The 27,213-nt window shown below is 45.9% G+C and overlaps 2 protein-coding genes across 3 annotated transcripts in view; both read right to left on the bottom strand.

The window, feature by feature from the left end:
• The window catches only part of LOC135205778 (uncharacterized), a 35,102-nt gene extending 22,470 nt beyond the window's left edge, over positions 1-12,632 (bottom strand). The window contains exons 1-2 of one of the 2 annotated variants that reach the window (XM_064236919.1): positions 12,376-12,632; positions 9,998-11,320 (exon numbers count right to left, since the gene is read on the bottom strand). In XM_064236919.1, coding sequence (XP_064092989.1) covers positions 9,998-11,036 — 1,039 coding nt within the window. In that variant the 5' untranslated portion in view covers positions 11,037-11,320; positions 12,376-12,632. Of the gene's footprint in view, positions 1-9,997 lie in introns of both variants that reach the window. The other variant, XM_064236918.1, reaches the window with a different exon arrangement.
• LOC135203512 (heterogeneous nuclear ribonucleoprotein U-like protein 1) overlaps positions 1-27,213 on the bottom strand; it is a 354,027-nt gene that overhangs the window by 96,344 nt on the left and 230,470 nt on the right. The gene's annotated exons all lie outside the window — the stretch shown is intronic.

Below are 27,213 nucleotides of genomic sequence, written 5' to 3' on the forward strand. Positions count from 1 at the left end.
GCCGCGAAATTTGAATTTCTGTCGGGGACGACGGAGTCGATAGCTATGTATATATCTGACAGGTAAGTTGAATGTATGAAAAATATAAATTACTCCTAAAATTTGCTACTTGTTGCTACACAAATACAACCCTTCATTCTTCATATTAAGGGAATCCTAAGTCAACGAGACCCTGATATAACTGTATCCTCCTCCCACCCTTGCCAAGAGAGGAGGGATAATATACACAACTTCGCAACCAATGAAGACTGATGCCAAGTAAAGTAGTTAAGCTGCGCTCTTGTCTGTCCAACTTGTACATAGTACTTGGATTGGCACTCTTGACTCTAACTTACAAGAGGAAAAGAGATTGGGGAGAAGGAGAACCAGTCACTCTTGGATGAGGTACCCCACGTTCCAAAAGTGAGCCGAGCTAGCAACACAACCCATGAGCAACCAACCCCCAACAGTCCAAGGAAAGTGTCCAAGGTCAGTGGGCTAAATTTTGCAGGCAAATTACTTGATGATCTGGCAGGTTCTTATTGAGTGCAAAAGATGGGGCAATGCCCCTACCATCATGAGTTAAGAGGGAAACTCTCCTCTCTAGGAAATTTTAATGAGAAGGCTGGTTCTCCATTGGTTCGGCTAAAGGCTGATTCACACCGCACGCTTCGTTTAAGTTTCGTCTTTGTATGGCTTTCGTTCCTAAATTGTTATTACATAGAAACTAAGGGAGATGTTCACACTATGGTTTGGTCTTCGTTCGTCTTTCGTGTGGCTTTCGTTCATACGGCTCCGATATGTTTGGAAGAAATCTCTGACGTACGAAACGGGTACGTATCCTCACCGCTCAGTTTGAACAGAGATAGGTATTAGTTTCGGTCACATTGTATTTGGGGTTAATTAAGCAATAATGAGTGACGAGAAGTTGACAGAGTTAGTCAGAGGGTATGAGGAGCTATATGATATGAGTACAGTGACAATCAGACAAAGGAACCAATACAATGTTATTGAAGAAACCAGGTAAGATATTCAACTATATTTCACTTCAGCTTGATATAATTTTTCATTATCCTTTTCATTAACATTCATCCTTATCTCTACACTATGTTCCCTTCTAAGGAAGAGAACCTGGACTATTAAAGAAACCTTTAAATTTCTCTCTTATAAGGAATGCACCATGAGGGGCATTTCCTCCCTGTCTAGCTGTCTTCTAAAGAGCATTCATTGTTGGAGACAGTTATGTGTGTAACATCAACAGTATTGTCACGCAAGTAGTAGTGCAAAAGGTAAGTTGCAAATATAACATTATCAGGTAACAAATTCATTGTCCTTTGATATATTCTAAACCCAACTCAGTATCCCAAAAGCGTTCTCAACAACCCTCCTTGCACGTGAAAGCCGATAATCAAAATGCCTTTTCTTATCATCATCACCATTGCTCTGTGAGCAGGGATAAGGTCTCAGCAGATTAGTTTTCAGAGGAAAAGCTTCGTCTCCAACAATGACAAAAGGTACACTGCAAGATGAGTTCGGTACCTGTGTTGGGGAGGGTATGTTGAGAATGCCTTTTTCTAACTGCTCACTGAGCTTTGAATGAGAACAAATTCCAGTCACTAATTTTACCCTATGATCCAATATCAACCACAACAAATTTATAATTTGCATCAACAAGTGCAAGCAAAACGTTTGCCATCTATGGCCCCAATGCAATTTGGAAAATTCCATAGATTCCAAAACTCTGAAGCAATAGCCTTCTATGTCTTCTCAGTAGGCTTTAGATATGACAAATTTTCTAAGACAATTTGTATTTTTCATAGCTACAAACCTTCGGTCTTAACAATAGGATAATTTCTAGCGCCTAGCTGGATCCGGTTAAAAGGCAGATGAAAGCAAGGAAATGCAGACTGAACGTACGTATCCAAAACGTAGTGTGAAAGTGTCATTTTTGCTAGAATGTAAACGAAAATGATACTATTGTTATTGTACAATAAAGTTTCATACATACTTACCTGGCAGATATATACTTAGCTATAGACTCCGTCGTCCCCGACAGAAATTCGAGTTTCGCGGCACACGCTGCAGGTAGGTCAGGTGATCTACCGCCCCGCCGCTGGGTGGCAGGAATAGGAACCATTACCGTTCTAGAACCAGATTTTCTCTTCCACCTGTCTCCTAAGGGGAGGCTGGGTGGGCCATTTAATCGTATACGTATATCTGCCAGGTAAGTATGTATGAAACTTTATTGTACAATAACAATATCATTTTCATACATTCAACTTCCCTGTCAGATATATACTTAGCTGATTGGCACCTTTGGTGGAGGGTAAGAGACAGCTAATTACTGATTAGACTGGTAAACAACATACGTTGTAGGAAATAAATAAATAAAACCTTGGTTCCTATGTGTTTAGACGAAGGGTTGACTTCCTAGCTATTGCTAGGAGTCTGCTTCATCTCAAGAGCCTCAGCGAGGATGTGACCTATGGCTAGGAGTTCTTGTAGATCTGTCAATGGGGTCTTATCCACTTACATGACAATACACCTATGCCTAGTGGCATAATTAAGGAGCACAACACCGATCCCGATCACCTGATCCTAACATGAGGGTTTGTGCTTAATTTGAAAAGAGTTATCCCCAAACTCCTTTCAAACAACCCAAAGAAAAAAACACTGCATTAAATAAAATTAACTCACTAGTTAAGGATCAGTGTCGGCTCCCTATCCCAGCAACGTATCCGCAGACACGTATAAACCAAGAGAGAAGGATCTCTCGTAGGTTAACTTGACATCCTTCGTGGAAAGGGAAGTCAACACAGAGTTGCATCTTCCGTATGTGACAGCTAATATGTCCTTTATGACATATTGTTATAGAAAGAACAAGAATTTGCAAAAGCTCGCACTTCATGGGCTTTTAATTCTCAGCTGTCTGAAGGAATCATCAAGTCACTTATGAAGTGCTTTAGAGATCACACTTGTCTCAAAGAAGACCAGGGTGTTCTTTGACATGGCTCTCTTCTGGATGAAGCCTGGAGCCTGGCTGGCGCCTTGCGCCTGAATGGTGCTTCGCGCTTGGCTCCTGGCTGGCGCTTTTTTGGTGCCTGGTGCCTGGTTGGCGCTTCTGGCGCCTGGCGCCCGGCTGGCTCCTCCACACTTGCTGGAGGTTCAAGCTTGGCTGGAGTCTCGAGGCTGGCTAGCGATGTCCACATCGGACACTCTCACCTGTTCGATCTGTTCAACTCTGGCGCATTTGTGCCAGGTTGGTGGGCCGCTCCTTCTCCGCATCAGACAATAAACTCGTTCATTCGAGCTGTCTGCCTATAGCGTTTTTCGCTTGTTTGGCACTTGGAGCCTGGCTGGCGCTTCGTTGTCTGAAGATCCTGAGCAGAAAACAGACAATATTTTGTCTGGAGACTGGAGAAGGGTGGAAGGTTCTCTTTCACCTGGATCCTTTAGTCTAGGACCAGGGGAGGAGCTTGGAGTCAATCACGTCCCGTAGACGATTGACTGTCTTAACAGGACGAGAGAGAGCGAATCTTCTTTCCGGGGAGGATCCTTCGTGAATACTTCCGTTGCTGACGAGCTCCATTCCTGCCTGTCAAGGAAGTCTCTCGTTGTAGAATCTTCCCTCTCCTTGTCCGAAGGAGGGGAAGGTCTGGAAGATGAAGATGACTCTGAGCCGAAAGTGGGCGATCCCAGGGCTTTCTTGGTTCTTGTCTTCTCCTTCTGAATGCCTTCTGGGAAGCGTTTCATGTCCTCATCGCAGCCCAAAGACTCTATAGAAAAACCTTATGCAATTTCTTCTATTAAAGATAAAGTTTAAGCGCCCCGACCGGGCACAGAGACCCTTCTATCTCTTCCCCTTTTCAAATGGGAAAGTCCCTTAACTTCAGAGCTCTGATGCAGGGTTAGAAGGGTGTTAATTCTTTTCCAGAAATAATGTGATGGTAAGAACCAAAAGTCGAGCCTCCATTGAATCCAATGCGAGACCTCATAACTTAATTTCACTTGTCTTCTTGGTAATTGTTAGAGCCAAGAGAAAAAATGAATTTTCTCATAAGATTTCTAAAGAAGCTTGATGAGGAGGTTCCCACTTATCGGAACAAGGAATCTGCGGGCCACGAAAAGATTCCAACTCAAAAGTACATAATGTCCTACTGTTGGTTTTCTCCTATTTTAGGAGAACGAATTCTTTCAATAAAAGGGTTGCTAAGGTCTTATAAACTGAGAGACCTGCCCCCTTATTGGCTTCCAATTCCGATCTATCTTCCATTTCCTGTCCAGTCAAGTTGGGAGAAGAATGAGCAACCGGAGGGGAGCGCCTCCTTTCGCAAGGTGAAGGGACTTCTGGCAGGCGCCTCGTCCAAGCTGTCAAAGACTTCTATCGGACGGGATTTCTTAACTGGAAGGAAGCGATCCTTTCTCCTGGGAGGATACTTCTTTAAAACTCCCACTAACGAAGATATCTGTTGTTGCATTTCTTTTAGGATCTTCGTAGCGGCGTCCATCTGAAGCACTTTTATGTCTTTTCTATGACTCTTTGTCATTCACCTTGCAAAATCCTCTCATCCCTATCACTTCTAGTCAGTCTGCCCGCAGACAGACTCAGAGTGTAGAGGTTTTTTAGGTCCCTTTCTAAGTGAGGCTGATAGAGTAGACTGCCTCTCTTGTGAAAGCCTTTATAAAAGTGCTGTAAGAAGGACATGACCTCTGTGAATCCAGCTTCCCGAAGGCAAAAATGGGGCCAACGGCATCATCCTCTCTTCCTCTGACGCCAGTAAATATCTTAATGCGTCCATTAAGAATTTATATATTGGAGAAAAAAAAAAATAATGTTTATTTCCCTTCGAAAGTAAAGGATGGCGTATATTGCTACCTCTCTCGGTTCAAGGATAAGGAAGCAGTCTAGAGGAAGTCTTTTCGTCTTCAACTTTGCAAAAAGATCTATGAAGAAGACGTATCGCAGGTTTTCACAACTCTCTTTCCAACTCAGCATATACAGACGTTAATAGTTATTATCGTCGATCGAGAAGATTCTCACGGAATGTGCAACATCGTGCAGAGAACCTCTTAAGGATTGTTACGTTCCGTGTCCGTGTTCCAAACAGGTTCTCTCTTGTTAACGTGTACCGAGGCGAAAAAAGAGATTCTCAATGCTTCTTGAAATATGAGAGAGCTGTGAAAATGACTTAATTGATTTAAATCATTTTGTCCCTCCTTGGGATCGAACCTCCTCCAAGGTAAACGGGGAACGAAAACAGGAACGAACTGTACCGTTACCGAGCCTGCTGTCAGAGAGGCTACTGAACCCTTCGATTAAAAACTCGCTATATCGAGAAATTACCAACTCCATTTTTTGCTTCTGCCACTGGTGTGATTCTTTAGAATATGCACCAGGACATCTGTACCTCTGTCCTGGTACCCGGCACCCTCTCAAATGTTATTTCCGTTTCTTGATAGGAAAAACTTGATAGGCTTAATATAGCCCATTCAGGGGAACAAACTTCTATCACGAAGAAAAAATTGTTCCCAACAAATTCATCCATATTCTCACTGAGAATATTCTCTAATAAGACTATGCTTTCGTAAGCATGACAACATCATATAATATATTGCTCTTCTGTGTTAGAATCATATTGTCTATCTCTTCCTTATAATCCTGTTACATTGCGGTAAACAGTACCGAAAGGTTACAAGGGATCTTTTTATTGAAAACTTCTTAGCAAAACGAATACAATGTTATTCATGTTTGCCTATAAATCCCCTCAATTCGAGGCTAAGTCCATGATTGTAGGGGTGAGATACGGTTAACCATTCGATCCCGTAGGAGAGAGAGATGTAACCAACCGTTCATGACCGAGAACTAGATGGTACTGTGTTGGCTTACGCCTTACAATGACAGCAGTCCCGTCCGCTGCCTTGCGGCATACTTCCTGAGTTACCAGTTACTCCATTCAATGAAGGAATATGATAAAATTATTCTCGAGCCTAAGAAAGCTCTCAATAATGCATATTTAAGCAAAACAACCTTCGTTAAATACCGAAGCTGAGTAGGTGTTGTCGTAACAAACCCTTTAAGCGTAGCCCTTACTAGGAAATTCCTGTAAGGATATAGATAATTCCGTAGCGAACCCCAAAGGTAACTACGGTATGCGTATATGACTTGTCATACAGTAGTCGTATACACCAAATTTTCTTACTACATTCTTTCCTCTCCGATGCAGAAAGAGAATGGAAATCTTACTCTCTCCGTTCTTTTTGTCAATAAACACGAATTAGTATTAGCCGAAAGAGATCGCAAATGCAAACCGAGGATCGAAGAGAATCTCTCAAGCTTTTATTCTCTTGGAGATAAGGACGTATTCTACGCCTCTATTATCTGGAAGAGCCTCTAATAAATGAATGAGAGCTCATACAAATCTTGTCCAATTTCCAAACGATTGCCACTCTTTCTGGAAATGGTTGGTTGCATTATCTTTCTCCGTATCCGATCTAGGGGAAGGAGGATTTGATGAATAAATCTTTCTTCTTTTTCTCAGATGGATAGTCCTCCGGAAAACTTTCCGGGCTAGAATCCAAAGCTGGCGAATTCCACGATATTTTAGAAGGTCTCGATAGCTTGTCAGAACTCCAACCTTTTTTCGATGAAGAATCGGATGACGAAAAACACTGTTTTAGGATGCCTTTCCAACGGCTATCCTTGGCAGTCTGGGACGCTACTACAGAAGCTGCTGAGGGTACGCCCGACCGGTGGGGATTCTCTGAAACCTCTGTAAGGCCTCCGACATTCCTTCTCCTCTGGGCTTGTGAGCTTGGAAGAGGTCTAGGCCTGAGAGCGAGACAGAGCCGATCAGACGCACCCTCCACTATTTTAGGACGCCTTTCCAATGGCGAACTTGGCAGTCTGGGACGTTCTACAGAATCTGCCGAGGGGACGCCTGACCGGTGGGGATTCTCTGAAACCTCCGTGCGGCTTTCGACATTCCTTCTCCTCTGGGCCTGTGAGCTTGGAAGCGGTCTAGACCTGGGAGCGAGACAGAGCCGATCAGACGCACCCTCCACTGCAATGGGGAACACTATATTCACTTCTTACCTTTTAAGAGCTCACTTCCTAAAGTAGGGAATTAGAGTTTTATATTTCCTCAATAAAGTTTTAACACTTATTACACATATTAATGAATAAATATTAATAATTCCCTTTCTTGCAAACTATGTGAGTGTCTACCGAAAACTTCGGTAGTTTCACGTAATATATTTTTCTAAATTTCGAAGCGAAATTCATTAAAAAGTTAATAAAAACGTATGCCAAACCAAAGACCCAGTACTTCCCTGCAAAAGACAGCCCAGAAGATCGATGGCGATGAAAAAACGAAAATCAAATCAGGAGATACTGCAAACGTAAGTTTACAATACAGGCGACAGAGAAAATCTGGGTCTAGAACAGTAATGGTTCCTATTCCTGCCACCCAGCGGTGGGGCGGTAGATCACCTGACCTACCTGCAGCGTGTGCCGCAAAATTCGAATTTCTGTCAGGGACGACGAAGTCTATAGCTAAGTATATATCTGACAGGGAAGTTGAATGTATGAAACTTATCTGTACGAACACGAACAGTACAATGTGAATTGCCCCTAACTTGGATATCTCAGGGGTATGGTTAGTAACTGCCATTCTCTTGCAGTCATTCAGGTGACTATCAGCGAGACATACCTATACTTAGATTTTATGATTTTCAAATTAATTTTCCAAAGTCAGGTTAGAACGATAAGGCCTGGTTAGGTTAAAGTAGGCTGTCCTAGCAAAGGTAAGGTTAACCTTATTTTGATTCTGCTGCAGGACCTTATGCCCAAATAAAAAGACACCCATGTCTCTGATGTTGTGTTATTTGGATAGGATCCAGGGATGCAAAGCCCCTCTCAGCCTGGTCAGGGGATGGCAGGATGTCATAGGAAAGGTTAGGTTAGGGTGTTGTGGTTAGGTTTGACCCAGTGCCGGACCATGGGTCTGAACAGACATTCAAACATTTAGGAAACAAGTCATGACAGATTCAGTACTATATATGCATTGCTAAAATCATTCCGTCTCGTCTATCTAACAACCCCTACATTTCAATCTTTTTTAGAAAAAAGCATTCATGTTGAAATCAGGGATGGATAGGACTCCGAAGGGGCAAAGCCCGCATCCAGGTCAGGGCACAATGCCCTAGGTGAAGTCTGTTAGGTTAGGTTAAGGTAGGATTGGGCTAATTTGTGTTTATAATGACCATAACTGGGCTAATTTGTGTTTACACTGACCATAACTATGCTAAAATCTCATCAAAGATGACACAGTACTGAGCAACCTGTCTGCTAATGCATGATCCAGAGACACTGCACTGATTATTATGAGTAGGTATGCTTGGGAGATGCATGAGGGTATGAGTCGTGGAAAACCCTCCTTTCCAAGCACAACGCAAGAACTTACACGTCAACCCTATCTACGGCAGATATAACAACCACAAGTGAAAGAACCGTATAGCCACCCCTAGAAGGGGTAAGTGCTCAATTGAAGCCTGACAAGGCTCTTACTCCTTGTTCCTGTTCTGCAAAAGCAGTGCCATGGTCAATGCTGGGGAGCACCTCCCACAGGAAGGAACACTTCTGCTGGAGGATCAAGATTGTTGAGCTCTTCTACGGAAGCAGTACCAGCAGAGGGATCAGTTGATACGGCAAGGGAAGGCAAGAGGCCAAGTGCATTCTATTCCAGCACAAAACCTCACCTGGGAAGAACCCAGCACCTGCACCAGACTCGTCACTTCAAAAGATTGTGTACAGATTACTCTCCTTCCCATATCCAAGTCTACCCCCTCCCCATGCCTCACGCCAAACACGGGTGTCGTTGTCTCCAAAATGGGGGGGGGGGAATTCTGAAAATTATAGTTAATATTGGCGAGCAAAATGAGCATGATTCTGTGTACTTAAAACCCATATCATTATGAATATATGGATGACATTGGAAAAGGATGACTTATTTATCAACATCAGTTAGTCAAGTTTATAAGTATGATATTGTTATGATACAATAAAGTTTTGTACATACTTACCTGGCAGATATATACTTAACTATAGACTCCGTCGTTCCCGACAGAAATTCGAATTTCGCGGCACACGCTGCAGGTAGGTCAGGTGATCTACCGCCCTGCCGCTGGGTGGCAGGAATAGGAACCATTCCCGTTTTCTAATCAGATTTTCTGTGTGCTGCGAAATTCAAATTTCTGTCGGGAACGACGGAGTCTATAGCTAAGTATATATCTGACAGGGAAGTTGAATGTACAAAACCACAATTTACAGACTGGCTAAAATACGGTACAAGTCTCCTGTGACATCCTCAATAAACAATTCCACTAAACTCTGTAGAAACTGCTCAGCATTTAATATTACAAACTTTAACAGTAAAAGTAATGAGGATTACAATACTCATATTTTATGGTGCAGCACACTAGTATTATAGGATTTATAGGACTCCACAGTCTACAATAAAAGCCTTTTACACCAATGTGGGTTTTAACATCTACGGTTAGGGATGGTAGCAAAAGAGGTAGTCAAGTTGTGAATGACAAGAATGAGAATGTACTAGTACTTGTAACACTGTACGTACTATAGTAGATTCACATAAACAGAGCATCTGATGTCTAGGCCAGTCCCTTACAAAGCTCCTGATTGGCTGTTGGTAAGCCTGTTGGTAAGCCAATCACAGGGCTGGAAAACCCCAGTCTCTCAAGTATTCACATTGGCATGATGTATTGTTCTACTTCTCCTTAGGGATACGTCTTTCAAAAGTATTTCTCAGGAGAGGGTGGAACATACATCCTGCCTACGTGAACTCTCTTGAGAGACTGAGTTTCCAGACCTGTGATTGGCTTATAAGCAGCCAATCAGGAGCATTGTAAGGGACTGGTCTACAGTTAGCGCCCCTCGTCATTTATATGAAAAAACATAATCCTGAAAAAAAATGCATTAAAACTTTATGTGAACACTCACCAATTAATCTTCTAGTATTTGCAGGTAGTCCTTTCCTCTTGATAACTTCTGTGACCCTATTTGGTATGCTATCAATGAGGATACGGCAGATTTGGGGGTCAAGGGCAGCCCAGCACTCCTTCAGGGCCTCCTCAAGTTTTGGCACTGTTGACGTGTCCTTGTTCCGAAGTTGGGCTTTTATTATGGCCCAAAGATTTTCAATGGGTGATAAGTCAGGGGAGTTGCCAGGCCAGTCATTTATGTATTTAACATCACAATCCCCCAACCACTGCTTAATAATTTTTGCAGTGTGGCAAGGGGCACCGTCTTGTTGCAGGATTTCAGTGCCAGTCTTCTCAAAAGCGTCGGGCAAGTACAAGTTCAGGATCTCGTAATACACGTTGGCATTCACAGTTTGTCCCTTTGGTAAAACAACAAGATCAGCAACACCACCGTATCCAAATGCACCCCAGACCATCAAAGAAGCGGGGTACTTGACCGTCTTAGCAGTGGCTTTGGGGTGAGAAGGATCGCCACCCTTCTTGACCCAGACCTTTTGCCCTGCGGGGTCAGAAATGTAGAATGTAGCCTTGTCTGTGAAAAGGATCTTTCGTACCCTCTCTAGCGGCCACTCCCTAACCTTCTTACAAAAAACCACCCTTGCCTTCCTTTGTTTCTCTGTGATGAGTGGTTTCTTCTTTGCTTTCACTTTCTTAAATCCTAAATCTCCACTTATACGTTTCTGAAGTGTCCTAACACTCGTTTCACCAAGCACTTTTGGGTAGTTTTCCTTCAACTGCTTAGCTGTTAATATGGGATTAGCTTCAAGTTTGTTTTTAATGAAACGTAAGGCACGTGGGGACTGCTTCTTGGGAACACCGCCACCATGTTTGTGTACAGGAATTTCCTTCTCCCCACCAGCTTTGTATTTGGCAATAATATTACACACTGTACGCTTCTGTACATTCACTTGAGCACTTATTTCACTTGAACTAAGGCCAACCTTATAACACTCAATGATTCTTATTATGTTATCACGACTAGTATGGCCCCCAGGCATGGTTACAAAAAAATAACTAGGGCGAAATAGCGATCTCTACAGAGCCCCCTCAGACGTGCGACACTCCCCAACAAAGGTCAGAAGGCAACTGATCATAACTGGATCATAAATCATGAGTTTCCCCGATTAGTGGAAACATTAAGCTTTGAGGTGCCATATAGTCAATTTCTCTCGGTCGATTTTTTCGCTCTATTTCAAGACCACTCCCAAAAACGACAGCTGTGATTTCCCGAGGGAGGGTGTGAAATCACGAGGGGCGCTGACTGTAGATATCACATGTAAGGCTGAAAACAAAACAAAAAAGAGACAGCATAGTAGGGGACAATACTGAATGAATTGATTGTTAAAATATATGAAACAAAAATTTTGCAAACAATAACATAATTGGATAAGAGAAGTAGTCGTGAAGGATAGAAATGCCTGGAGGCAATCTACTTGCGGGCATCCATCCCTTCGAGGATTAAATAATTTATGCAATTCATAAAGAAAGTGCTTACCTCGAGATATACATCCAAAAAATATATGGCACTTGTTTACAAATTTATTAGCCATGTCTTAAGGGGCAAGTGCAGCAAGCACAACAGATCATAAGTTAGTTAAGCTGTTTTTGGAGAGAGAGAGAGAGAGAGAGAGAGAGAGAGAGAGAGAGAGAGAGAGAGAGAGAGAGAGAGAGAGAGAGAGAGAGAGAGAGAGAGCGCATTCAACCTGTGGGAACATTGTTCGAACTTCTGGCACCATATTTGAAAATGCCTTTTGACAGTCCTGAACAGATGCACCACTGAACTGATTATGGAATAAATCGGTTTCTTGCTAAAAAGAATGGGGGAAGTCCCGGATATTTTTTTACCAACTCTTTGAATGATCTAATTAAAAGAGCACTTCCACTTAAGTCGCAGTACATGGTGAGATCAGATGCAGTGAAATAAGTGAAATACTCTGAGGCACTGTCAATAACTTTGAAGAACTTTACTCTGTATTACTCCTCTGCACAACTGGGAGTATATTCCTGAGAACATCAAGAAGCCTCTTTGGAATCTTGCAGTTGTGAGGGAGAGCCAAACTTGTTTTCTGTACAAAGGAATTTGAGATTTTCTCCAACTACTTTGACAGCAGCAAGCATTCCATTAGTACTTATAACGCGTCCTGACACCAGAGATGGGCATCAGTCGTGACTTCTTGTTGGTGAGAGAGAGCTAAAGACCTCTACTCTCCATTCGAAGTAAGTATTTTCTTCAAAGTTAGAAATTAAGGCCAAATTTAAAGCATTAAACAGAGGGTAGTGAAAAGGGTGTCCAACGCAGTGCAAATCTCACCAAAACGCTTTTGAATTTTTACTTACGCTTAAATATCTTAGAAGATTGACGCCATCTCGATGTTTGTGGAGTCGCTTGTGTCAACAAACTTCCCATTTCCTGTGATAAATCCGCACACCACTTGTACGTACCCATAGATGCTGGGGCACTTTCATCACAACAATTGGAACATGGTCCCTAACCACGACCTTTTTAACGAAACAACTGTTTTGGTAGAAGACGACGACGAAGCGTGCACTAGATAATTATTTAAATAAATAGTAAAACATCAATATTTTACATATTTATGATGATTAATTTGAAAATATTCATTATTGAAAAAGTAACTCGATTCTGACTCAAATTTAAGTACAGTGGTACCTCAAGATACGAAATTAATCCGTTCCGAGGCGGCCTTCGTATTATGAGTTTTTCGTATCTTGGAACACATTTTACATGTAAAATGGCTAATCCGTTCCAAGCCCTCCAAAAATACCCCAGTAAATTATATTTCCAGGCCTAAAACACATGTTTTAGGGGTTCAACGCCGATCCGACGGAAGAAATATGACTCCAAAAAGGCAAAATACTGTACATACTTGAGTAATATTCAACTGCATGTAATGTTCAACCCCATTTTTACTGCATATATTAGGACTTTAGCATATGTCCCTTAGCAATAAGCCTAGCCTATGTTAGCGGTTGCTACTGTAGCCTATTCTATGATTCTGACATCTAAACCTAAGAGCTAAAAGCTTAGAATATGCCAATAAAATGTATAAATAATCAGTATGTACTCATTTCAAATAATTATTAATTAATCATTAACTATAATACACAAACAAACAAAAAACAAACCTTCCAATCGATTGTTTACATTCAGCTCTTACCTGTCTTACGAGTATCGAACAAGCGCCAAGCAATCATTTTTCCTAGCACACAGTAAGCCATAAATTGTCATTAGTATCTCTCTTCAACTAATGAAACTACCAAACAGTATAATAACCATTCATTTCTATTCTTTATTCTATCTTTACCTAATGGAGATACCGAGTTACATACGTATACGTAACGTAATAATAAAACAGAAGAAGAATTCTAAAAAATACGGATTTGTTGGCAGTCTGATTTATTTTATATTTTATGATATCTAATTCACAATTTTTTTTTATTAAATGTATTGCATGTACTCATTTCAAATAATTATTAAGTAACCATTAACTATAATAAACAAACAAAAAAAAAGCTTCCAAACGTCTGTTTACATCCAGCACTTACGAGTATCGAACGATCGACAAGCAATCACTTTACACAGTAAGCCATAAATTTTCATTATCTCTCTTCAACTACTGAAACTACCAAACAGTATAATAACCATTCACTTCTATTCTTTATTCTATCTTTACCTAATGTTTTTTTTTTTAATTAAATGTATTGCATGAATAAGTTTTTCAATTTACAGCATCCTTTTACCAATAGAATACTTAAAGCACAAGGGGTAGATGCTGACCAATAGGAGAGCAGGACCTTATGGGGTGACTAGCATCAGGAACCAATGGGAGAGCGGGAGGATGGTGGCGAGGTTACTCATTTGGCGGCGCGGGAGTTTTAAAATTGTTCTCGGTGGTCCGGGCGAATCTTGGGACTTTACAGCAACAACCTTTCGTATCTTGAAAACTTTTCGTATGTAGAGCAGTAAAATTTTTCGCATTGGCTTTCGTATCTCGAGTTTTTTGTAAGTAGAGCCTTTCGTATCTCGAGGTACTATTGTATGTAATTATTTTTCGGAATTAGAAGGTTCTTTTAAGTCCTGTATTATGACGTCACGACATCTTGACTTTCGTACCTATTGTAGATAAATTGCTATACTCAACTTTTTTGCAGAACAGTTTACCAGTTATTCGTGCAGATTGTTATCAGCTATTCATGTAATTGTTATAATCGTAATGCGCATATAGTATATCTTTATTATGTACTTTTTGGATATATGAAGATGCTTTACTGCCGGATTACCGCAGTAGTGTCACGCAATTGCTTTTGGTCCCTGTGGCTCTGTTTTTGCACCATAATAAATTAATGGGGCCGAATTTGCAATGACCAGAAAGTCGTTAAAAGAGGAAAGTTAGCATTGAGGGGCATATGCTTTGATTGAGAAAAATACAAATTTATACAATAGCTAGCTTGTAAAAAAATAACAATTTGTCGAAAAATGATATTGTTATGATACAATAAAGTTTCATACATACTTACCTGGCAGATATATACATAGCTAAGACTCCGTCGTCCCCGACAGAAATTCAAATTTCGCGGCACACGCTGCAGGTAGGTCAGGTGATCTACCGTCCTGCCCTGGGTGGCAGGATTAGGAACCATTCCTGTTTTCTATCATATTTTTTCTCTTCCACCTGTCTCCTTGCGGGGAGGCTGGGTGGGCCCTAATCGTATATATCTGCCAGGTAAGTATGTATGAAACTTTATTGTATCATAACAATATCATTTTCATACAATCAACTTACCTGTCAGATATATACATAGCTGATTGGCACCCTTCGGTGGAGGGTAAGAGACAGCTACTATATGGAATAGACAGGTAAACAACATATGTTGTAGGTATAATTAAAACCTTGGTTCCTACCTGATAGGTGGTAGACTTCGTGGGTGTTTGCCCAGTAGTCTGCATCACCTCAAGAAACTTTAGCGAGATATGTGATCTATGGCCAAGAGTTCTTGTGGGTCTGCCGAAGGGGTCTTATCCACTTACTCGGCAGAGCCTGAAAGGACTTTGTCAATGGGTGCTGATCCACTTATATGACAATACACCTTATGAAGGAGCGCAACACCGATCCCGATCACCTGATCCTAACACGAGGGTTCGCGCTCAAATTGGAAAGTTATCCCCACACTCCTTTCAAAAACCCCAATAATTTCACTAAGTTAAAAAACTTTAACTCAAAGTTAAGGATCAGTGTCGGCTCCTTATCCCAGTAACGTATCCGCAGAAACGTATAAACCAAAAGAGAAGGATCTCTCGTAGGTTAACTTGACATCCTTTGTGTAATGAGAAGTCAACACAGAGTTGCCTCTACCGTACAACACAGCTAATATGTCTTATATGACATATTGTTATGTAAAGAACAAGAATTTGCAAAAGCGCGCACTTCCTGCGCTTTTAATTCTCAGCTGTTTGAAGGAATCAAGTCACTAATGAAGTGCTTAGGAGATCTCCATGTTTCAAAGAAGACCAGGGCTTTCTTGAAATGGATCTCACCCGACTGAAGCCTGAAGCCTGGCAGGAACCTCGCGCCTGGCTGGTGCTTCGCTCTTGGTTGGCGCCTAGCGCTTGTCTGGTACCTTTCGCTTGACTGGCGCCTCGCATCTGGATGACGCTTCGCGTCTTAGCTGGAGATTCGCGCCTAGAGCCTGCTCGCGTGCTGCGCCTGGCTGGCTGCTCGCGCTGCTGGCGCTGTCCTGCCTGGCGCCTCGCGCCTGCCTGGAGCTTCGCGCCTGGCTGGCGCCTTGCGCCTGGCTGGCGTCTAGCTCCTGGTTGGAGTGGCGCCTTGCGCCTGCCTGGAGCTTCGCGGCTGGCTGGCACCTCGCGCCTGGCTGGCGTCTCGCGCCAGGTTGGCGCTTTGTGCCTGCCTGGCGCCTCGCGCGGCTGGTGTCTCGCGCCAGGTTGGCGCTTTGTGCCTGCTGGCGCCTTGCGCCTGCCTGGAGCTTCGCGCCTGGCTGGCGTCTCGCGCCCGGTTGGAGTGGCGCCTTGCGCCTGCCTGGAGCTTCGCCGCTGGCTGGTACCTCGCGCCTGCCTGGCGCCTCGCTCCTGCCTGGCGCCTCGCGCCTGGGTGGCTCCTCCCCACTTGCCGGAGCTTCGAGCTTGGTAGAGTCTCGAGGATGTCTGGCAATGTCCACATCGGACACTCTGATCTGTCCTATATGTTCGCATCTAGCGCATCTGTGTCAGGTTGTAGGCCCGGTCTTTCTCCTCATCAGACAATGACAGTGTTCTTGGGGCTGTCTGCAGGTTTCTTCTTCCTTACTGACTGTGTCAGAAGGTCTTGAGTCGCCTTCTCAGTTAATGAACGAGAAATGTCCTTCACTACTGAGAAGGGAACAAAAAGTCAGACAAAGGTGAGTACAGAAGCGCTGCCCTCTGAGCGTGGGAGACCGCTTTGGTTAAAAAGACACTATATACTGTCCTCTTTTTTTAAGAAGACCTGCTCCAAACAAAGAGGAGATCTCAACCGAGCCATCCTGAACCGCTTTGTCTATACAAGACAAAATACACAGAAGGACTTCTGGTTCGAGTCCTTCAGAATCATGGGCTTTCTTGGACAATCACCCCAAAGGACCAATCTAAGAAGTTGAAACTTCCAATACATGAAAGAGTCCCTTGAGGAGATGGTCCAGTTCTGAAATGCCCCAAGTTATACGGGCAGAGTTCAAACCTTGTCTACGTGAAGCGTCAACTAAGGTCGAAAAGTCCGCTTCTGACGTAGACGGAAGAGAAATACCCATATTCTCTCCCGTCTGATATCAAATGCCTCCTTCTTTTACCAGCTAGTCTCGCTGGAGGCATGCAGAAGACCGTTCTAACTAACTCCTTCTTCAACTTCATCCAAGAGTCTAAAGACTGAAGAGCCCTCTTCATCGAAATGGCGGGCTTCATTCTAAGAAAAAAAACGAAGATTTCTTCGTCTTTGCACTCGAGAAAAGAGAGCGCGGAGAAGGAGGAGAGGCAGGAGTCAAGTCGTCTCCATACTCCTCTAGAAGCAAGGCTGTCAAAACATTATAGTTCGACAGTCCTTCTCTTCCTTGATACTCCTCCTCCGAGTTTACTTCTAACTCGGGGTCTAGATGAGTCTCCGCTGCTAATTCAGTACGTCTTTCCTCTGGAGGAGACAAACTCCTAATAGGAGAGGGGCTAAGGGAATGATATTCCTTCCTCTTCCCCGCTTTAATAGTCCTGGAAGGCGCCAACAGCCCAGGCTTCTCTCCATAAATGGATGACGCTTCCCGCTTGGATGACGCTTGTAGTCAGCCAAGCGTCCTGGCTGACGCCTCCCGTTTGTGTGGCTGCTGACGTCTGGATGACGCCCTCGCGCCTGGAAGACGCTTCGCTCTCAAAAGGCGTCCTAACTGGCGCCAAAATTTTGGTTGGAGCCTCGCGTCTAAAAGCAGCTTTAAATGACTATTCATGTCTTGACGACGTCTCACGTCTCTCTGGCGTTACGTGTCTTCCGTAAGATTCTCCCGATCTCGCTCTCGAAACCGAAGCCTCTGCGATATGTTTGGAAGCTTCACGTCTGCATGACGCCTCTCGCTTCGCAGGGGAGAGAGGACGAGACTTCTTGATTGGAAGCGCAACGTCCTTCCTACGAGGCGCTAACACTCCCACCAAAGAGGCCAGTTGCTATTGTACTGGCAAGATAATCTTCCTTGAAGCTTTTCCCACGTCATCTTCAATCGGGGGAGAAGTAGGAAAAGGAAGCCAGGTCTATTTAAGGTATAAGCCTGTTCGTCTTCTCACAACTCTTTCCAATAAATGTTAAAAACAGTTAACAGTTTATTATCGTCGATCGAGAAGGATCTCTTGTTAACGCGAATAGGAGCGAAAAAAGAGATTCTCGATGCTCTATGCGATATGAGAGTGTCGTGGAAATGGCCTAAGTGATTAAATGGGTAACGAAATCAGGAACGAATCTTGCCGTTACCGAGCTTGGTGTCCGAGAGTCTACTGGACTCCTAATAACTCGCTAAAACGAGAAAATCTTGGATGGTGCTCTTGGCTCACTGCGCCAGGCTGGGGCTTCTGGCGCAAATGCGCCAGCTTGGCGCTTTGGAGCATTGCGCCAGGTTGGTACTTCTGGCGCGTTGCGCCAGACTGGCGCTTTCTTCTAATTCTTTTTATGTTATGTGCCAGAACACCTGTGCCTTTATGGTACCCGACATCCTTTCACATGTTAATTCCGTTCTTAGTAGGAAAAAACTTTATATACGTAGTATAGTCCATTCAGGGAAACAAGTTCTGCCCAAAGAGAATGTTTCCCATCCGACTCATCCATCTTCTTCTGAGCAGGTACTCTGATAAGCTATGCTTTCGTAAGCCTGAGAGCATTACATAATATAATGTTCTGCTGCGATAGAATCCTTTAATAATGTTACCTACGGTAAACCGCATTGAAAGGTTGTACTATCTCTCTTATTGAAAGCTTCTTAGCAAAAGGCATACAATATTTATTTATGTTAGCTTAAACTATCCCCTCAATCCGAGGTTAAGACCGCGATTGTAGGGGAGAGATACGGAAAGTTATTCCATCCCGCAGGAGAGAGAGATTCGCCCGACCGCTCATGACTGACACCTACATGGTACTGACAGTAACTGGCATAGGCGTACTGCGTTGGTCTCAGGCTCTCAGCGAAAGCAGTCCCCGCTTACTCTTCCAGATTTGCCAGCTACTCCAATTAATAAGGAATATTAATAAAATTATTATCGAACTTCAGGAAGTTCTTATTAAAGCATATTTAAGCGAAACAAGACTTCGATAAATCTAGAAGCTAAGTAGGTGTAGTCTTAACAATCCCTTTAAAAGAAGCGTAGTCCTTCCATAGGAAAGACGTAGAAGGATACTTGAATAATTGAGTTGCACAGAAAAGAAGTAATCTACGGTATGTGTTTATGAATTGACCGTTATCGTTATTCTCAATACAGCAGAAAACATCTACTACCTTCTACTATCTTCGTTCTTTTCGTTAAATAGAACGATAGAAAGAGTATATATATATATATATCCTTAAGGAACGAAGTTAATCAAGGAACTCTTTATATCTTCGTGATTTCTTCATAAATCGCGGAAGAAGACAGAATTCCTGTTCTTAATCACCTAGGCGGGTTTACGGAAGGAAGTAGATATTTTCTATCCGCCATCATACCCAAACATCGATGAGATCTTATTAAGAAAAACTCCCAAAGCTCTTGCCTCCTCAAAACGAGGGAAGAGCATGGATGAAGGAGAGAGTCCGCATTGAGAGGAACTGCCTAACAAAGAAGTCTTCTGAATAATGAAAAGGGGCTTCTCTTAGTATCAGAATCCTTCTGACAAAAGCAACGGCCGCCTGTGCGACATCTTGCACATTTGCCAGGGGAAAGTTGTTCAAGTTAAAAATTCAAAGAGGAGTCTCGCGACTGACCTCTCTCTAATGAAGATTTTGAAATCTTCTGATGCCTGGCGTCTGGATCCTTGCGCCTAGCGCCTAGCGTCTGGATAGTTCCGCGCGCCTGGAATGTTCCGCACGCTAGACAGGAGACTCGCTCCTGGAACGTTCCGCTTGCGTGGAAGGTCCCGTGCGCCCTAAAAGATCCGAGTGCCTCTAGTCTTGTTATACGAGCCTCTTGCCAGAAAACGTTCAATGGAAGCATCCTTCTGATTGCCATTCTACTATAAGGCTCCTTAGTTAAGCCGTCTGTTTTTCTCTTTGAAGGAGCCTTGCGCCAAGAAAAAGTTCTGGAACCGCTCGCACTCAGTTGCTGGAACGCGGCTCGCGTTTATCTGTATGAACGAGGCTCGCGCTAGTCTGTTGGAACGCGGCTCGCGCTAGTCTGTTGGAACGCGGCTCGCTGCTGGCTGTTGGAACGTGGCTCGCGCTAGCTTGCTGGCTGGCTCTCAGCCTCTCGCTAGTGAGTCAGTGTTCTCTTATTCAGAGAACGAGCCAGATCGTCCGAACTTCTAACATGTACATTCTTCGTCTTTTCGGATGTAAGATGAAGAAACGGAAGAACAGACGCACTTTTTAAAGGCTGCCTTTGCAATGGCTATCCCTGGCAGTCTGGGACGTTTTACAGATCCTGCCGAGGGAACGCCCGATCGGTGGGGATTCTCCATAACCTCCGTAAGGCTTTCGACTTTCCTTCTCCTCTGGGCTTGTGAGTTTGGAGGAGGTCTAGGCCTGAGAGCGAGACAGAGCCGATCGAACGCACCCTCTACTAATTAGGACGCCTTTCCAATGGCGAACTTGGCAGTCTGGGACGTTCTACAGATCCTGCCGAGGGGACGCCTGATCGGTGGGGATTCTCCATAACCTCCGTAAGGCTTTCAACTTTCCTTCTCCTCTGGGTATGTGAGCTTGGAAGAGGTCTAGGCCTGGGAGCGAAACAGAGCCGAACAGAACGCACCCTCCACTGCACTAACAGTAAAATCACTTCTTACATTTCAATAGCTCGTATTTTGAGCTACATTCCTTTGTCTTCAAATTGCAATATGAATTTGAAGATTCTGTGAAGTAAGAAGGAGATGAGGATACCACACTACTAGTAATGTTAATGCTCTAACTGCTCGTTAGTACGAGAGCTATATAAACTTCTAAAGGAAGCGTAACTATTCTTTCCTTACATCGTCAAGAAGGAAGTTAGGTCAATCAATTCTAACATTTACTACACGTTAATATGAATAAATATTAAAATTTTCCTTCTTGCAAACTATGTGATTGTCTACCGAAAAGTTCGGTAGTTACACGTAAACAATTCTTCGAAATTTTCGAAGCCAAAGTTATCAAAACAAATTAATATGCGTATGCCGAACCAAAGATCCAGTACTTCCCTGCAAAAGATAGCCCAGAAGATCGATGGCGATGAAATCCAAAAATCAAGTCAGGAGGAACTGCAAACGTTGTTTACATTCCAAGCGACAGAAAAAATATGATAGAAAACAGGAATGGTTCCTAATCCTGCCACCCAGGGCAGGACGGTAGATCACCTGACCTACCTGCAGCGTGTGCCGCGAAATTTGAATTTCTGTCGGGGACGACGGAGTCTTAGCTATGTATATATCTGACAGGTAAGTTGATTGTATGAAATTGCATTTTTCCTGACTATACAATCCTGAGGTCCTTTACAATAGGAAGGTACTTAGCAGCAGCTGAACCGGTCGTAAGCTTTCGAACAAGGGGTTCAGTAGTTAACTACTTGTCCGGCAGTTAGCGGTACACTCAACTGCGAGGCGAGAAGTCACTTTGCTTGAGGCCCAAGAAACGCAGAGTGAGGGGTGGCATGAGGTGGGACTATGTGTAAAGGACCTCAGGTTTGTATAGTTAGGAAAAATACAATTTTCGACAAATTGTTACTTGTTCCTATACGGTATACAAACCTTCGGTCCTTTACAATAGGAATACTCACTAATTGGTAGGTGGAATCTGAGTCTTATGAACAGACTGGTGTTCGCCCTACCTTGGATTCCCTCTCTGGTCGTAAGAGCAGAGGGAGGGATCCTAGCCTCTGCCCAGCTGATCGGGGTGTGCACCGCAGGATCAGAGGTCAGACTTCTGGACCAAATTATAAGAGAAAGGCAAGCGTACCTCTTATAACTAGCAAAAGCAAGAACTAGTTCCTACTTCAAGAGCCAAAGTAAAGTTATGGGTTTGTCTCTTGTTGGCTTCCACTCCCCCCCCTTGTTGGGGAGTGGTGGATAAACACTTCTATCTCTACTGAAAGGGATAAAATGGGGCTTGGTTGTATAGCTTACCTGCATCGGCCTCCTGTTCAGCGTAGTGACGACCGCGGCCCTCTGCCCACAGGTAAAGGGAAGAATGAAGGAGGAAGAGAAGCCAGTCACACTTTCTTTCACTCGTCCATACATACAGTCACACAAGGATGCGATGCTGTTCTGTCCGCTCGGGTGCTGGGTAGACTACACAACTTGTTGAGCAGCCACCACGGGTCCCAAGGACCTATGGGAGATATCCCGAAGGTAGAATGAAGTGAAGGTGGTCTGGTTGGCCCAAACCCCTGCCTTCAGAACCTGCGCCAGGGAGAAGTTCTTGTGGAACGCAAGAGTTGGACCAATACCTCTGACTTCGTGGGCTCTCGGACGAAGGTTGTGGGTGTCGTCACTGCCAGCTGTCTCGTAAGCCCTCCTGATCACCTTACGCAGCCAGAAAGAAAGTGTTCTTGGAAACTTCTTCCTTGGTAACCCCGGTGCTAACGAGGAGGCGTCGACACTCGGGCCTGAGGTGCCGATTCTCTTCAGATAGCGCCGTAGCGCCCTCACAGGACAAAGCAGCATCTCATCTGCATCATTATCGGTGAAATCCTTCAGAGAGGGGATCATGAAGGACTCGAACCAGTCATCAGGGACTGAAGGATTCTGAGTCTTCGCTATGAAGTTCGGGACGAAATCGAGCGTCACGGATCCCCATCCCCTGGAATGCTTAACGTTGAAGGAAAGACCGTGAAGTTCACCTACTCTCTTCGCTGATGCCGGGCCAGCAGGAAGAGGGTCTTGAGGGTCAGATCCCTGTCTGACGACTCTCGGAGTGGCTCGAAGGGTCTGTGAGTCAAACTCCTAAGGACGAGAGTCACATCCCATCCCGGGGGCCGAGTTCCCTGGGTGGGCAAGACCTCTTGAAACTCTTCATCAGGAGGAAGATCTCGAAAGAAGAGGAGATATCCACTCTGCGCTGCGAGAAAAGCCTCTCACTCGCAAGAGATGGTGGATAGAAGCCAGCCGTGAAGACACAGGGACTCGACGGATCGGTGGTACCGTTCTGCCTGTGGCTGGCACAGGAGGTTGTGCCAGGGGGGAATCTCTCTCGGCGCTCCGGCAAGCAGAGCCAGCAGGTCTGGATACCAAACGGCTTGAGGTTGTTTGGGTGCCACCAGGATCATCCGAAGGTTCGCAGCAATCAGCGACCCTGATCACTTTGCGAATCAGACAGAACATGGGAAAGGCCTAGACGAAGAGGTTGTCCCACGGATGCTGAAGAGCATCCTCTGAGGCTGCCCATGGGTCCGGCACAATCGAGTAGAAAACCGGGAGTTTCTGTTGTGCCGGGTGGCAAACAGATCCACAACTGGGCGCCCCCACAGGTTGAAGAGCCTTTCCGCCACGTCTGGATGAAGGGACCACTCAGTTCCTATCACCTGATCCTGACGACTGAGCTTGTCGGCTACCACATTCCTCTTGCCTGGAATGTAGCGAGCCGACAACTCTATTGAGTGTGCCACGGCCCACTCGTGCACCTGCAGCGTCAACTGGTGCAGCGGGAGGGACACTAGGCCCCCCTGCTTGTTGACGTATGCCACTGCTGTGGTGTTGTCGCACATCAATACCACCGAGTGTCCCACCAGACGGTCCCGGAACTCTTGGAGAGCGAGGAACGCTGCCTTGAGCTCCAGGACGTTGATGTGAAGGTGCTTGTCGTGATGGTCCCACACACCTGCAATCAGCAACTCCTTCAGGTGTGTGCCCCATCCCTAGGTCGATGCGTCCAAAAAGAGAAGCATCTCGGGGTGTGTGTGTGTGTGTGTGTGCGCAAAGAGGCACGCCACTTACGAGGTTCCTGTCGTCCAGCCACAGGCTAGGTCCTGCCTCACCTCCTCCGTGAGGGACACTGGGAAGAAGGGAGGATCCCTTGCCTGTGACCAACACTCCTTTAGTCTCCACTGAAGAGACCGCAGGTGAAGACGCCCGTGAGCGACTAGCTTCTCGAGAGACGACAGGTGGCCAGTCATGACTTGCCACTGCTGAGCCGGTTGCTCCTGTCAAGACAGGAACTGTCTTACTGCCTCCCTGAACCTGCTGATCTGCGAATCTGCAGGGAAGACTCGCCCTGCTGCCGTGTCAATCAGCATGCTCAGGTACTTCATCCTCTGCTTGGGTTCAAGCTCTGACTTCTTGTAATTCACAACGATTCCCAGATCGCGGCAGAATTCGAGGAGTCGATCTGTCCTGCAGCAATTGCAAGCGGGAGCTCGCCAGGACTAACCAATTGTCGAGATACCTCAAGAGAGGTATCCCTACCGAGTGGCCCCAACCAGACACTTGCGTGAACACTCGCGTGAACAACTGTGGGGCGGTTGAGAGACCGAAACAAAGTGCCCTGAACTGGTACACCGTCCCGTCAATGATGAAGCGGAGGTACTTCCTGGAGGATTGATGGACGGGTATCTGGAAATACGCATCCTTTAAATCCACAGAAAGCATGAAGTCGTTCTCCCTGATGGAATCGAGCACCGAACGTGCCGTTTCCATCGAGAACTGAGTCTGGCGAATGAATCGGTTCAAGGGAGAGAGATCTATCACCGGGCGCCAGCCCCCCGAAGACTTCTCCACAAGGAAGAGGAGGCTGTAGAAGCCTGGCGACTGATCCTGAAAGATCTCCACAGCTCGTTTCCTCAGCATGGCTTCTACTTCCTGCCGAAGCATCACGTCCTTGGTCGAGCCAGGAACGTAGGTTTGGAGATGGACCGGGTTGGAGGTGAGGGGTGGCCGAGACTCGAAGGGTAGTAAATATCCCTCCCGAAGGACGTTTACTATCCAGGTCTCCGCACCGTAGTGCTGCCAAGTTGCCCAATGGCTCCCCAGGCAACCCCCCACTTCCGGCAGCAGGTGAGGGGGAACGCCGTCCCCAGCGTTTCCCACCCCTCTTCGACTTCTTCTTACCCGCCCCCCCTCGTGAGAAGCAGAGCTGGGAGGAGGGCTGGTGACGGTCGCCCCTTGAAGAAGTTGAAGACAAGAGTCTTTCCTTTGGGCTTCGACGATGCGATCATCTTGGCGGCAGAGGAAGCGCTAACCAAACTCTTAGGTTTGGCCACAGTAACTCGAGGCTGCCCAGACGCCTTCGAGACTGCCTGGTGTACTAAACGGTCACTGTCGTCATTGCGCCGTCTTTCCACCGCAGCATCCACCATCTCTCCTGGGAAGAGAGGGGAGGAACTCCGCACCGGTCCATTGCGAAGACCCAGAGCCACCTCACGCCCGGCCGCCCTGGTCTCTCGGGTGAGAACAGCGTCTCTACGCCGGAGAACCAGGTTGGCCCACAGGTTGGCTGTCTGGTGGGCCAGGTAGGCGATAGCCCTACCCCCAGACTGGCAGTCTCATGAAAGCTGGGTCCCCTTCAGGAGTGATGTTCCCTAAGGAGGCCGCGGTTTTCGACACTGTGAGGGACCACAGGTCGAGCCATGAGACTGCCTCCGACAGGAGCTGCGACAGAGACACCCCCAGAGTTAGCCTGGCTAGCTCCGGGTTAACCTGTTTGGGGAGCAAAGGGTCCTCTGAAGGCACGTAAAAGCGCCTCTGTCGCCTCCCGAGAACCTCCCTCTTCCACAGGAGGAACCACGACAGACCCCTCCTGGTCTCCTCCTACCACTTGCGCGTACGATCTGGTTGGTTCGAGGACCGTGCCAGGTTCGTAGGGCGTCGTGGTGGGATTGTGAGGGGCCCGCCCTTCGTGATCGCTCCTGACGACCTCGTTCTTCCCGGTAAAGCCAGAGGAAGTTGAAGGGATCAGTCACGGCAGGCACAGTCATCGGCATCTGGGTGGGTACGGCCTGCGGCACGTCCAACACAGGAGGACGTACCAGCGACACCGACATCCTTGGCACCGGCGGCAGGTCCAGGGGCGAGCTCTTCGGGCACTGGAAGTCAGGTCTCGGCGATCGGACCCTGTACAGAGGTGGTCGGCGAGACCGATACAGCATGAGGCGAATAGACCAAGTGAGGGGGAGCAGCATAGCCTGGAGTGGTCAACGTGGTGGTTGTGGTGGTCACCGTGGCATGAGTGACCGCAGCAGCGCCAGCAAGATGGTACAACAGCCCCTGGACACTTGGCACACCCTGCAAGCCCAGTGAAACCCACACCTGGCCAAGGTCGTCCCTCGCAGCAGACGCACCTGGGGAAGCAAAGGTCGGGTTAGTACGGGGGGTCTCTACCCGCTCGCGGGGAGTGGACGAACGGATAGAGGACCCTGAATACAACTCAACGTCGGGGTACCGAGCGCCCTCCTCCACACTCGACAGATCGGGTGAGGAGAAGGACCTGGAAACCCCCCCCCGAGGGGGAAGGTGCCATACGTGGGAGCTGAGCAGGGGGCAGGAAAGACGACGAAGTGTCCGTTACCAAAGGAGTCGCGGGAGAGCTCTCCGACGACTCCTTTGCAGGCCTTCGCTTCTTCCTGCCCTCGTACAAGCCCCACTGCACCTCCGACCAATTAACACACACATCACAGGGCTCGGTGCGAGAGCATTCGCGCCCCCGGCACCGAGCGCACAATATATGGGGGTTAATTTCAGGAAAACTGCGGAATTTTCCGCACTTACGCCCCTCAGGTCCTGGGCACAATCGCCGGATGATTGGAGGGCATGGAGAATCCATAATTGAACCAAATCACAATATTGATGAAAGCAATAAATGAAATGAATGTACTTACAGTCAGTTTTACCAAGCAAACACAACAAGAAAGCACAACCATACAGAAAAGCGAACGACGATAAAGCGGGCAGAAAGCGCAGAACACACATCAACTCGCTGTGAGGCCGAAAGCAAAAGTGATTGTTTACCTCCCAGTCGCGCGGCGCGCGCCTGTCAGACAAGCAGTTAACTACCGAACCCCTTGTTCGAAAGCTTACGACCTATCCAGCTGCCGCTAGTAACCTTCCTATTGTAAAAGGACCGAAGGTTTGTATGCCGTGTCGGAACAAATAAGAGACTCGTGCCGAGCGCCTTCACGCTCTCGGCAACGAACGCACAGGGCAAAAATATAATGAAAGGAGTACTTACATTTTTAATTACACACTTTCGCCCAAAATACATTACTCGGCACGAGCACGCCCCCACCCTCGGCACCGAGACATAATTCAAGGGTATCAATTTCATGAAAAGAGCGGAAACCGCCGCATCTACGGCGATAGCTCCATCTTGACCCATAATTAAGTAATTAAAATGAAAACAGAGTACTTAGTTTCATTTTCAACTCAAACAAACCGTTAGTAGAAAACACAATATAAACAACGCATACGACGATGAAGCAGGCAGAGAGCGATGACGAACACGTCCTTCACACCCGCGGCCGAAAGCAAAAGAGATTCTTCACCTCTCAGGCGCGCGGCACGCGCACTG

The sequence above is a fragment of the Macrobrachium nipponense genome, chromosome 24, assembly GCF_015104395.2.
Source record: "Macrobrachium nipponense isolate FS-2020 chromosome 24, ASM1510439v2, whole genome shotgun sequence".
NCBI lineage: Eukaryota > Metazoa > Arthropoda > Malacostraca > Decapoda > Palaemonidae > Macrobrachium > Macrobrachium nipponense.